General features: G+C 52.4%; 1 protein-coding gene across 1 annotated transcript in view; it reads right to left on the bottom strand.

Moving 5' to 3' along the window:
- FGD5 (FYVE, RhoGEF and PH domain containing 5) overlaps positions 1–14,039 on the bottom strand; it is a 110,524-nt gene that overhangs the window by 61,712 nt on the left and 34,773 nt on the right. Inside the window, exon 3 of the mRNA XM_046664857.1 lies at positions 2,195–2,327. Within this exon, the coding sequence (XP_046520813.1) occupies positions 2,195–2,327 (133 nt within the window). The remainder of the gene's footprint in view (positions 1–2,194; positions 2,328–14,039) is intronic.

The following is a 14,039-nucleotide window of genomic DNA, read 5'->3' as shown; positions in this document are numbered from 1 at the left end:
TCCCTATGCTATCCGGCCTCCTGCAAGCTCCTTATTCCTGGGGGTGTCCAAGCAGTGGCCTGGAGACAGAACACTGGGAAGCTGACCCCGATGACCACCAATGTCCGGGGCCCTAGGACTACAAGTCTTCACAATGGTTCTGAGCAGGCCAGACTCTCTCTTGTCCCATGCCCCCTCTGATCCCAGACTCAGAAACAACAGAGAGTTATTATGCCCCTACTGTGTTGGGCTGGTACTCTTGCATCAGTGTTCTCATTCAACCCTCCCACAGCCCAGCAGTTGCTATTAATGCTCCCATTTTAGAGATGGGGAAGTTGAGGTCCCATGATGGGAAGTGACGGGCCAGTGGTGACACGGGTAGAGGAGGAGATTCAGGTGGTTCCAGAGGAAGGTTTAACAGAGAACTCATTGGTTGTGGTGAAAGCATCATGGGGTGGGGGACCCTGAGGTATAGAAAGTTGCACAAGGGAGGCCCCACTGCTCTGTCAGCCCTTCACCTCCTCTGGGCCTGGACCCAGACATGATCCTCAGTTTCAGAATGGGGACCAAATCCCTGATGATAACTCTCCCTTTCTGCTCCCAGGTTCCATGACCCCAGTGATGCCCGGAAAAGTCAAAGCCATTTCTGAACAGGCACCACTAACTCAACAGTTCCCTCCTGGGGAAGGGAGGGTGGAGGGCCAAGAGGAGGCCTCCAGCACTACAGTGAAACACACACACACTAGGCCTGCAGCCTCTTCCATCAGCAGCAGTGTGGCCTTGCACAAGTTACTTAACCTCTCTGAACCTCTGTGTCCTTGACTGCAAAACAGGGATGATGGCATTGAAGTCAGTGTAAGGAGGAAAAGAGATGAAAAAGCTGGGAGCATTTAGTGCCAGCAGAGAACTCACTCTATCTAAAGACGGAGAAGCAGGGACAGGAGGGAAGGGGAAGGGGTGAGGAGAGGTGAAGCGGCAGCTAGAGGGAGAAGGAGAGGAGAAGCCAGGTGCCAGGTGGGTCAGCCCCGTCAGCGCCCCCAGAGCCACGGGTGGGTAACTGTGGAAAACACTGTGCACAGAGACAAATGAATTTTTAAAGGGTATGAAAACACCACGAAAGAAGGACCATTTATAAAAGGCTTGCTAAGTGTTGGGTACTTCTGCTGAGTGCTTCCACACGAAGAGCCTCGAACCACTGCGACACAGCGCACCCAGGCTCGGAAGAGAGGATGACAAGGGCAGGACGGACACAGGACAAGGACAAGGCGCCTGAAGGGGGTGTGATCAGGTAGGAGGCAGGGCTCCCAGGCCTGTGCAGCTGCTCCTGGGCAGACAGAAGCGGACCCAGGAGACGCGGTGGGGGCATCTCAAGCTGGTCTCAGCCGTCCCAGCCTGTTCCCTCTGCCGCAGTGGTGCCCCTGGGGTGGCAATTCCTGGCCCCCATTACCTTGTGATATTTCCTGGGTGACACCAAATAACAGCCGTGTGACCCTGGGCAAGTTCTTCACCTCTAACTGTTCCTGCAACTGTGAAACATGGGGAACAATTCGCAGCTCTGAGAAGCCGCATGTGGGAGGACTGAGGTCATGTCGGCGAGTGGAAGTGAAGCGCCGGCTCACCGAGAGTGCCCACCAGCCAGCGTGTGGAATTACCACCAGGAAGAAGGCCTGGGTCTCCAGTGGCCACCCGCCTCCAGACACGTAACGGCCTTCCCTCCGCCCCACCCCCTCACAGCGGCGCTGCAGGGTATGAGGAAACCAAGTTTCACTCCAAGACTGTTTTCGTTTAACAAAACTCACTCACACCCCTTAACTCATCTCACTCCCACGATTCCTACTTCACAGAGGAGGAAACTGAGGCCCAGCGGCCCGAGATCATTAGAATCCAGATCTGTCTGGACTCAAATCAGACAGCTCTCTTCCACTTCATCCCCAAAGGCTCTGGGAAGCCGCAGATGTCCTCAGACCCAAGGGACATCAGCAGGAGCAGCCACCCTTGAATCCCCAATGCAGGACCCATGTTGGCCGTGTGTCTCACAGCCACAGCCCCCGCTGCTCTGTGACTGAGCGTCTGCGTCCAGCTTGGGGCCAGACGTTTGCAAACAGGTCCTTCTGCACCGAGAGGGAATGGAGTGGATCCTCTACCGTCCTCTCTCCACTTTCACATCTCTGACCCCCACATCCCTCAGCCCCTTGCCTGGGATGGGGCACTCTACCTTGTGGGTGAGGCTGGGGTCTCGTGGAGCACTGTCCTCCTCCTCCGAGCTCCCCTGCTCCGCATCCGACGTGAGGTCCTCCTTGGGGGCCGCCGTTGAGATGGGACAGACCTTGTAGGGCTCTGTGTAGGCACTGGGGTCAGAGCAGAGGAGACAGAGGGTTAGAGTTTCCTGTTCAGCAAAGGCAAAGTGAACAGGCCAGGGGCCCTATTAATGCCACAAGCCATTAATGAGTACTCTGTGTGCAAAGCTCCGTGCCCTCCTTGGGGACCCAGAAATGCATGAGACCCAGGCACAAACCTCCCTGTCTGCCCCCACTCTGGCCTCCTTTTAGCTCCTTGACCATGCCAAGCTCTTTGCTGCCTCAGTGCCTTTACACATGCTGTCTAAGACAGACTTATCTTCCTGCTAGATACAAGGCAGGCTGTGATACTGAAGGAAGGTACAAATAATTACTAGAGGGCAAGAGATGTTCAGTCTGATTGGTCTGGTAGTCTGGACTGGCCCGGTCAGGCAGCAGGGTTAGTCCTCAAAGTGGCCATGTCCTCCATGCCTGAAGAAGGGATGCAATGATATGGTAGACAGAGTCTGGCCCCTAGTCCCAGCCCTGCCATCAGCTACATCATGGAAAAGACACAATTCAGGGTATCAGTTTCCACCTGGGCTACCTGGGGATAATGATTCCTGTCGCATTTTCTTGGCAGATGCTGTGAGGTCAATGCTTAGAAAGGTGTGATAACAGTCTTATATCCATGTAACTATGACCATTATGCAGGCTCTGCCATTAACTAACTAAATAATTCATACATGCATTCAGCAAATATGTATTGACTGCCTGCTTTAGGCCAGGCACAGGGCTAGGCACTGGGTAAAACACTGGTGAATAAAGCAGATGTCATCCCTGTCCTCAGAAAGGGAACAACTAATATATGGTCATAAATCGTAATGAGTGAAGGAGGAGGAGGTGCTTTCACAAAGAATAACAAGGGGGAACTATCTAGATAGGTCAGGGAGGGCTTCTCGGCGGCTGAGACTGGAAGGAGGAGGAGGAGTCTTGTGACGGCACAGGGAAGCACTCCAGGCAGAGCAGCAGCATGTGTAAAGGCACTGAGACAGCAAAGAGCTTGGCATGGGACATAAAGCAACCTGCAGCAGAAGCAGCTTCCTTTCTTCGACTTCTAAATCATCCCCACAGAGGAGGCTCTCGTCCAATCACAATAGCCTCTTGGTTCTGCTCCCTGCTCCCAGCCCACCTCTCTGCACAGCAGAATGACTGTTCTACAACAGAGATCGGGCCATGCCCCTCTTCTACTCAAAAACCTTCAACGGCTCCCTCACGCCCCTGGCAACGTGGTCCCGGACAACTGCTCACAAAACTTCTCTCATACTAAAAGTCCAGGCCTCTGGCTTTATTAAATTCTTACCATATACTTATTCCCGCCCTCTGGGAATGCCAGGATGGGATGCTGGAATGATGGGTGGGTGGATGGATGGACGGATGGGAGGAGAGAAGGGAGCACCCACTTGCTGGAGGTGCTCGGGCAACTCTAGCCCAGGCCTTATGCAGGCAGTGAGCCCTGCCCTTGCCTCTGGCCCCACTCCCCGCAGGTGGAAGCATGGCTGGGGTGGGGCCATCAGGAGAGGAGAGACTGAGCCTTAGGCCACATCTGAACTAGGGATCCATCCTGGAGCTCCTTCTCAACTATCGTAGGAGCCAGAACTGTGCATATCTATCTCCAGAGCACTTGGAGCCCAAGAAACAAGAGCAGGACAGGCATCCCCCAGTCCACACGGGGGCCCTGAGGCCAGACAGATCAGGGACAAGGTGGCTGGTAATGGTGGGACCTGCTCTTCCCTGGGCTTCCCTGACATAATGAGTGTCTGCGGGGGGACTGTAGCTGTGCACTTTGTGTGCAGAGGCACAAACTGATCCTGACCCAGGCTGAACCTTGACCCTGAACCCTGTCCTGAGCCCCAGGCTGAATGGGTGATCCACTCTACGCTCCAAATGGCTATACTTCTGCTCAGACCCCTTTGCCTTTTCAAAAATTATTGTGTTGGTCTTTTCTTTCAAATGATGAGAGCAAACAACGTATTTTGCAACAAGCCATATACCACCGAGGTATACAAAGGCATGCTAGAGTCTCCCCTCCCAGGACCACCCTAGACCTCCCTCTCTCCCCACACCACGCCTTAGGGGCCACCAGTTCCTGCCACTACAGAGCTGTCCCCAGTCTAATGGTCAGGAACACTACAGTTGCTCAGCGAGCTCAGAATCACATAGGGACATGGCTACGTGGACCGGTCTGTCTGAGTTCTAGCTGCCCTCCCTCCAGAGCCGCCTGTGTCAATTTACAGCCACGTGTCTGGCATGCAGGGAGAGGAGCCTGTTCTCCCTCCAGGAGGAACGGCCACCTCAGGCCCCAAAAGGAGCCCATTACCTCTGTCAGGATAACTAGTAATGGTGAGGGATGGAGCAGTTAACTGTGCCCCTGGACTACTCCTCCTTCTCATTAAGGAAAAGAAGGTATATGCCAGGCCTTTCCTAGAATGTGCTGCAAAGGAGGAAAGGATTCTCAGCCAAGCCTCCCACCGGGTGAAGGGTGTCACCATCCTCCCAGGCAGAAAGCCAGAAATCTGAGCATCTCCTTGCATAGCCAGCCGCTACTTAAGCATTAAACCCTTCTCCAATTTACCTTTAAATATCTCCTGACTCCACTCACATCTCTATCAGAGTCTCTGTGGTCCAAGCCATACACTGCCTGGACGTCTGTAACAGCTGCATTCCTACTCTCTCCCCGTCCTGACTGCTCTCCAATCTGTTCTCCACCCAGCGGACAGAAGAATCTTCTCAAAACCCAACCTGATTTGTCACTCTCTTGCTTAAATTGTTCAGGAATATTCCAGTGCTGGTGGGATTCGGCCCCAACAGCTCAACCATCCGGCAAGGCTCTGCTCCCTCTGGGGTGTGGGAAGGTGGGCATCCTCAGGTCCTGATGCTGCAGGAAGTCTCCCCAGCATCAGATGCTGCCGGACATCATGGAACCAGGGGCTCTGCTTCAAGCCAAGCAGAGGGTTGGATCCACAGAGCACAGCCATGGGTGACACTGGGGCGAGAGCTCACAGAAGCTAAACCCCCAAAGAGGGGAAGCGGCTGGCCCAAGGTCATGTGGCAAATCTGGGCCAACACACAAGGCCTGAGAAAATGCCTTTCCCTACACATGATCTCACTTTAGAGGCATGAAAACAGAGGCCCAGTCAGGTTTCCTCAGAGCACGAACAAGGGAAGCTGGGTCTCAGGTTGCAAGAGCAAAAGGGGGCTTGGCTTTTGTTGTTGTGCTATTATTTTATTTTTGAGAGGCAATAAAGTGCGGAGAATAGAGTTCACATTCCCGAGTCAGACTGCCTGCGTTCAGATCTGGCTCAGCCATTTATTTAACCTCTCCAAGCTTCAGCAGTGCCTAACTCATGGAGCTGTTGGGAGGGCTCAACGAGTGAAATAATGCAAAATGCTTAGAACAGTGCCCAACACATCATAACTCGATAAATATTAGCTCTCTTCGTTACCGGCTCAGCCCTAGCTGCATACAGCTGGTCTCTTCTTTACCTTCTGTTGTCTTTAAGTCAACTCATTTTTAACATTTGCTACCTAGTATGGCCTCATCCTAAGGAATAACACCTGTGAAGTCACTGCGTATTCTTGTAACACTTTAAAATAAACCATATCATTATTAATCTATCACGTTTGACTCAAACGATCCTGCTCACCACTGGAGATGCCCAGACCTCCCAGAGATAAACCCAGTCACCCCTGATCCCCCAGCCATCTGTCCTCAACCCAGCCTCAGCCAGGAGCGGGGCCCATGCTCTTTGCATTCTACTTCTTTCTCTGTCTTCTGTTTTCTCGAAAGATCACTAAAATGGAAGTCAGGAGGCAAGAGTTCGGGTGCTCTGATGATATTTCTGGCTCATTTATTTCACTGTACTATTTAGGGACTGTGAACACAACGAATGGGGATAAATTACCATTAAAAATAAGCTTTCACAACATAAAAGAGCAAGTCTAATCCAGCGCCTTTGCAGATTCAATGAAAGCTGCAGTGACCGACCTTATCCTTACAGAAGTCATTAGTTAAATAAGTAAATCAAAATATTCTAAGACCACAAGTGTCAACAGAGCTGCCCCTACAGGCCCTTCACATTTGCTACCACGCTGATCTTCAAATACAGGGGAAGGAAACACCTCCGAGAAATGTTTTCTTAACAACTTCTGCCCAAATGCTCCGACAGGCCCTGGCAGAACTTGTGTTCCGGGTGAGTAACCACTTCTTCCCTTGGGAAAACAGACTGGGAACGCTTGCATACAACTCTTGCATCCATCTCCCCAGTCTGTCAACATAAACCTCTGAGATGGGTCCTTCGCACAGTATGGTCTAAGGATAGCTGCAAGGCTCTATATTTTTGGCTATCTGGTACCTGACTGTTTGGTTTTTCAGTCATTCAAAAACACCTATTAAGAGCCCTCTGTGTTCCAGACCCTGTCCTGTAGGTACTGGTAATCCAGCGGTAAGCAAATAGTCATTGTCTGTGTTCTATGGCCTCTCCAGTCAAAACAGTGATTATAATCATAACTAAGTGAGGTGATGTCTCCAGACAGCTTCTGTGAACACATCAATATAGTGCATATGAGAAAGCCATCTAACAAACCACCTACCCATCTACATACTCTTCCATCCACTTCCCCATCCACCCAGCCCGCCCTCCCTCCCCCACTCCCTCCAGCCATCCAACCATTCATCTACCCATCTACCCATCCCCTCACCTATCCGTGCGTCCATTCATCCACCCATCCAGCCATCCTTCTATCTACCCACTCGGCCATCCAACTATCCAATCATCCATCTCTCACTTCCAGCCACCCATTTCCTCACTTATTTAGTCAACAAATATGGATCAGCACCTACTTCAAGGAGCTCGCACGTGGAAGAACCAGAGATGACTAAAGCACTCTCTCCGGCCTCAAGAAAGCACACTGCAAAGTGCTGGTTAACTGGGTGGACTCCGAAGTCAGACTGCTTTGAATCGCAGCTCGACCACTTCAAGCAAGTTACTTAACCTTTCCACGCCTCAGTTTTTGACTTTTTATTTTTTTTAATCTGTAAATCAATGGTGATGAAACATGTCATGGAAAACAGGCAAAAGGGCCAGGTGGTCAGCCCCATAATTTAGAGACCAAGTGGTCTAGAACTTAGGCATCAGATAGAGGAGAGTCACTGTGTGACCTTAGGCCAGGCACCCAACCTCTCTGTTTCTTATCCATAAAGTGGGGATGACCATGTAGGTTCATTGTGAGAGTAAATGAGAACATGATGGTGAAAGCAGCCACTGCCTGGCACGCAGTAGGTCCTTTCTGGCCAGCCCAGAACAGCCTGCAGAAGGGCCAAGTTCTAAACCCCCAGATTAGTCTCCATAGAGCTGTGTCCTCCCTCTGGGTCGCCTTGTGTTTTAAAGGGAACATAAATTATAGCTGCCCAGAGCTCGTTACCTTAAACGACCCTCCAAATGAGCACAGTCCTTCCCAGCAGCCCAGCATCGTAAAAGGACATGCACGTCCACGTGGGGGGATGAGCACTTTGTAACCCGGCACGGGGCTGTCCAACTCTGCCCATTAAATCCCATCCTATGTGACACTCACTGGGAGCCGTAACCCCGAGCACAGCCAAAATGGCCCAATAACTCATAAAAAAGGCACGCTTCCCCCACGGGGAATCTGTCAGCGGGCGCTGTGTCCCCGAACTCCATCCTCGCTGGTGCGGTATGTACGAAGGAGGCCAGATTGCAGATGTAACATCCTCTGGCCTCTGAGATAGGCGGGGGCCTTTCTGAAGCCTGCCAGCTCAGCGGGGAGGGGCAGGGGGCTTCAGGGCCGAGCTCTCAGAGAGCTGGAAAGTTTGAGATGGAGGAGGCAGGATGACGGACTCAGCGAAGATGACTATCCTAATTAACGGAGCGGCTGGAAGAGCTTGCAAGCGGATGGAGGGGAGGGCTGGGTACAAAAGCAGGGATTTCCAAACCCTCAGACATGCAGTCCCGTCCCCCCCCCTACTCCCCATACCCCCAGCCCCCAGCCCCTTCAGAGTTCACCCAAAGGATCTCTCTGGGCCTTCCCCAGGTGGCACCTCTGCTCTGATACTCCTTGTCACTCAAAACTGACCCCTCCCACCTTCCCCCTCTGAAGGGGACGCTGAGGTTTCCACAGATACAGATATCATCTGCACGGTAACTGGGAACCTTCAATCTGATACAGCAGAAAGAGCCCAAGAGGACCGGGGTCAGAGACCCAGAAGTCCTGGATTCACTGCTAACGCAGTGCACGACCTGGACTACGTGACCACCCTGGTGGGCCTCAGTTTCCGCATCTGTAAAATGGAGATGGAGAAACAAAACACCCACAGTTGTGAAACCATGTGTGGAGAGCAGACTGCAGGCATCCTGTGGCCTGGGGGCCGAGCTCAGAGAGCAGCTGGCTGCCCAGAGCCTCCTCTTCTGGAGTGAGGCTCTGCTTCGTCCCCTCTTGGAGGGAACGCATCCTGCACCCAGGGTCAGCCAAGGGATAGGGCTTGTAATGGTTCCCAGAAACATGACTGAAGGAGCGGCTTCTCTAAAAACTCAATTTCCACTGCACTAAGTAAAAACAGAAGGACATCCTTGCTCTCTGACCTGGAACGTCCCCACCCCTCCTCTTAAAACACATTGTCAATGGCTTTACAGGGATTTGTTTTCTTGTTATAACAGCTTTACTGAGATAAAATTCACATACCATAAAATTTACCCTTTTAAAGTGAGCAGTTCAGTGCTGTTTAGTATATCCACGGAGTTGTGCAATCATCATCACTATCTAACTTTGGAACATTGTCATCAACCCAAAAAGAAACTCCACACCTTTTAGCAGTCGAACACATTCTTCTCTCCCCCCAGTCTGTGACAGCTACTAATCTACTTTCTGTCGCTATAGATTTGCCTAATCTGGACATTTCATATAAACAGAATCATACAATATGTGGCCTTTTGTGTCTGGCTTCTTTCACTTAGCATAATGTTTTCAAGGTTCATCCACATGATAACATGTATCAGCACTTTGTTCCTTTTTACGGCCAAATAATATTCCACTGCATGGTTGTACCACATTTTGTTTAACCATTCATCTGTTGATGAATATCTGGCTTGTTTCCAATTTTTCACTATTATCAATAAAGCTGCTGTGAACATTCGTGTGCAAGTCTTTGTGTGGACATGTGTCTTCATTTCTCTTGGGTGTACACCTAGGAACGGAGTTGCTGGGTTACAGGGTAACTATGATTAACCTTTTGAGGAACTGCCAGACTGTGTCCCACAGTGCTGCACCATTTTACACACACACCCCAGCAGTGTTGAGGGTTCCAATTTCTCTGCATCCTCATCAGCACTTATATTGTCTGTCTTTTTTATTTTAGCCATCCTATTGGGTTTGAGGTGGTTTTTATGGAGATTTCAAGGAATTCTGTTTTCCTTGATTCCACTTCAGCTTCCTCCCACCTCAAGCAAACACCAGCATCTTTCCTAGCCAAAGAGAAACATATTCCTAAGTGTGAAGGCTTTCTTTTCAGATAATCAATCAAAGTTCAGAGGTTGAGGGGAAAAATTATCATTAGAAGATCTGCAGAAGCCTCATAAAATGATAGACTAATATAAAGAGTTAATGTATCAGAAAAATCGTAAACCACAGCCCCAAACCCACCAGTGCAGTGGTCCCTCGGGTTCTGCTTTGGGAGACAGTAACTGCCTTGTGCGACTTGGGGAACGATGCGGGCAGCAGAGTGATGCTGTTGTGGCCCTCAGCAGCAGCCGCATGCCGGCACATGGGCCTGGCCTTGCTCTGATCACTGACCCTAGAATTCTGCCCATGGGGACCAGAGAAGAGGATAATGATAACAGGCACAAGTCTCGAAATTCCAATCCCTGAGGTCAGGACCCAGCTGCCACTTGTCAGCCTGATGACCCTTGGTCAGTTGCTTAACCTCCTTGCCTCAGTTTCCTCATCTGTTTATGAGATGCGTTTATGAGATGATGTATAGGAACGAGGCAGATGGACCACTCAGCACAGTGCCTGGCAGTTTTATTTGCTACAATGAGTTTGACCTAAAGGCCAGGGCTGAATTGATCAGGCAGAGCTCCGAAAGGCCTTACAGACCTGGGTTCTAGTCCCACTTCTGCCAGCAGCTTGCTGTGTGACACTGGGTGGGCCCCTACCTCTCTCTGGGCCTCAGTTTCCTCACCTATAAAATAAGAGAATTGCTGGGCCGGCCCAGTGGCACAGTGGTTAAGTTGGCACGTTCTGCTTCTCAGCGGCCCGGGGTCCGCCGGTTTGGATCCCGGGTGCGGACATGGCACCGCTTGGCAAGCCATGCTGTGATAGGCGTCCCACATATAAAGTAGAGGAAGATGGGCACGGATGTTAGCTCAGGGCCAGGCTTCCTCAGCAAAAAGAGGAGGACTGGCAGTAGTTAGCTCAGGGCTAATCTCCCTCAAAAAAAAAAAAAAGAGAACTGGAGGAACTCTGAAGGCTCCCCCCTCTGCAATGCTCTGTGATTTTTATGCCCAAAGGGGCCCCCTGTGAAGCTGAGGAATCTTGTGCTAGCGATTCCTGCCACATCTCTGGCATTGTCAACCATCGTATACAGCCAACCACCAACTCACTGCATGCAGGGAACAGGGGGCGCATAATCATCACTGTGAGGCAACAAGGGCTGGGAGGAGTGGTTGGCAAGGCAGCGGGGGGCTCAAATGTAGGGTGAGGCGCCTGGACGCATATCCCAGGGCTAATGGGGAGCCAGGGAAAGGTTCTAGCCAGGGGAAGGACCCGATCAGTTGTGCTCCCTGGCGAGTTCACCCTGGCCACTTGTAAACAGTGATGGGAGGGAGCCACACAGGAGGCTGGGAGCCCAGAGAAGGCTGGCGGCAGTCGGGGGTGGGGATGGCAAGGTGGGGGCTCAGGCAAGCCAGTGGGACGAAGAGGATGGTGTGGGAAACAACAAGGTAGTATCCTCATTTCACAGATGAGAAAACCGAGGCCCCGAGAAGCTGGGGGATTTGCTCAGGGTGACCCAGGCAGCAAGTGGCAGACCCAAGACTTAAATTCAGGTCTTTTACCCCCAAACATAATCCTTATCTCTTAACAAGTGAAATCGGGTATGTAAAAGCAACTAAGACAGTGCCTGACAGCCGGCATGGACAAAATGAATGTTAGTTCCCTTCCCAATTCTTATTCAGGCTTTAAAAAATAACCCACATGCCCAGGATAATCAACATGGGGCCTATTTTTAGAAAATTTCAATTTACGCACACTTCTCATGGAATATCGCTGTGGCATATGTGAAGCCAACCTGTGCTCCCACGTCACAGGCTGACCAGGGCTGGCCTGTTCTCTTCCCGTCTTGCTTCTCAGAGCTGGGCTGTGGGCTCCATGAGGGCAGTGAGCGAGGCCATGTGTTTGTGAGGGCTGCGGCAAGTTACCCATTGAACAGGTGGAGGACAGAGGTTCAGAGCAGGAAGGACTCGAGTCAGATCTCCTGTCACCAGCTCAGTGCTCCTTCCACAGCTCCCAGGAGGCTCCCCGGGAGGAGGGGTCAGCTGGCTGGGGGGTTTTGGAGGCCTGCAGGCTGTGGCAGTCTTGGGGGGAAGAGGCAAGGGGAGGGGCACGGCTGCCTGGGAAGTGGGACTTTTCCTTCAAAACAACAAAAAGGCTCGTCCTTGGGGTGGGAAGAGGGGCATGGGCCCTCAGCCCCACCATTGCCCAGATGCATCTTCAGGGCTTGCAGTGGCCGGCTGCCCCTCCTCCACCCGCCTCCCAGGCCTTGTCCTGCATTTCCTGTAAACACCAACACTTCCTCCCTGGGGAAGGCCTGGCAGCGCTTGGGCCACACCCGGCCGGCCTGTGAGCCCAGCACACAATGGCTGGCCTGGGCTGGGGCTGACCACTCCACAACCCAGCCCTTCCCTGGAACCCAGAGAAATGCCACGCTCTGCTAGAGCTGGACAGTCCAATGCCCCCATGCCAAAGGTGGGCAAAGTAAGGCTTGCGGGGTAGGAAGGAAAGAAATGTGCCCCAGACGGCACAGCGAGCATGCAACAAAAGGCAGGGCCACGCCTCGCTCATCTCTACACTCCAACACCTCCCACGCTGACAGCACGTGTTGAGGCCCTGAAGCAGGAACACTGGGGAGAAGCCCAGACTGGAGCCAGCCGGCCTGGACGTCCAAAGCCGGGTTCTCTGCCACCTACCGGTGATGCAAACTTCGCAAGTGTTTAGTGTCAGTTTTCTCAGTAAAATGGGAGAGCAACACTATAGTCTCACTGGGTTTTTGTGAGGATGTAGTGAGTTGACACACATGCATACAGCACCCAGGACAGTGCCTGGAACATGTTTACCAACAGGTCCACCAGGACAGACCGCAGCCTCCAGGCCACAGCCCACTACAGATGCATTCTGGGTTGGATTTCCAACCTCAAAACACTCAGGGTTAGAAGGGCTGTTCTGGGAGTGAGGAGACTTGCTCCGCCAGTAACTCACCCTGTGACCTCGGACAAAGCCACTTCCCTCCTCTGTGCCTCAATTTCCTCATCTGTAGAATGGTGATTAAAACCCCTGCTCTGCCCAGCTCACGGGTTGTTGGAGATCAGATGAGACCGTGTGCAGGAACACAAGTGGACGTCTTAGCGTTTCAGGTAGGGGCCAGCATCCCCAGACAAATCATCGCAGAATCTCACCTTGAGCGATATGCTCTGAAGGTCCTTCTTGGTACAGTGTTGACACTACGGCTACATAGAGAGCTTCCCAGGTGCCAAGCCGTGGCCACGCGCCTACCTGAGTGATCTCTCAGTGACTCCTCGCGACAGGTGTGCGAGGAGGCTGTTATCCCGCGTCACCGATGAGAAAACTGAGGCTTGTGCAGTGGCAGAGTCGGGACTGGCACTGATCTGACTCCAAAGAAACCGTGCGTGCTGCGCCGCTGGGAGTGACTGCCTAAGCTTAGCCTCCTCTGACTTGGCCTAAACTTCACCACTTGGCCTCTGAGAATGGGCTGCACGGGATTTTCTTGGAGCTCAGCTGAGATCTGCACAGCACTTACAGTCTACAAACACCCCCACATACTTCATCTCAGCTGATCCTCCCCACAAACCCGGAAGGTAGGCATCATCACTTCCAACTGAGAGGAGAGAATGAGGCCCAGGGAGGCTGAGCAACTTGCCCAGGGTCCCCAGTAACAGAAGAGAAATGGAGGACGAGAATCCGAGATGTGGCCCCACGGCTGAGAAGCCTCCTGTGTGCCTGGCGATACCTCTTTACTCCCTGCATGGACCTCAGCGGACTCTGGACGGTCGCTCCTGACTCCCGACCCAGCGCGGGGGCACGTCAGGCGACTCCCCCATGGACTCGGGGTGCCTTATGAGCAGTTTCTGGAGCCTGTGGCTCCGAATCTGGAAGTACTTACAAGCTCTGCAGCTAAGCCTGCTTTTTTTTTGTCAGTAATTGCTTTGAAATACGGGTTCTGAGAGTTCGGCTGCAATGCCAGCTGGCACGGCCTTCTCCCAACACGCCCAGGACAGAGACTACAACAATGGAAGGCTGGGAAAACCACTCGTGGCACAGGCCATTCTGGCTTGGAACGAAAGAAAGTGCTGGAAAAGAGGCAGTGAGCTGGAAAACAGAACCCTGAGGACAGCTTGGCGCCCTCCTCCCTCGGCCCCATCCACCCTCAGCCCCATCCACCCTCGGCCCCATCCACCCTCGGCCCCATCCACCCTC

The sequence above is a fragment of the Equus quagga genome, chromosome 1 (genome assembly GCF_021613505.1).
Source record: "Equus quagga isolate Etosha38 chromosome 1, UCLA_HA_Equagga_1.0, whole genome shotgun sequence".
Taxonomy (NCBI): domain Eukaryota; kingdom Metazoa; phylum Chordata; class Mammalia; order Perissodactyla; family Equidae; genus Equus; species Equus quagga.
Note: the sequence above shows the minus strand (reverse complement) of the source record. Positions and strands in the feature narration are given on the sequence as shown.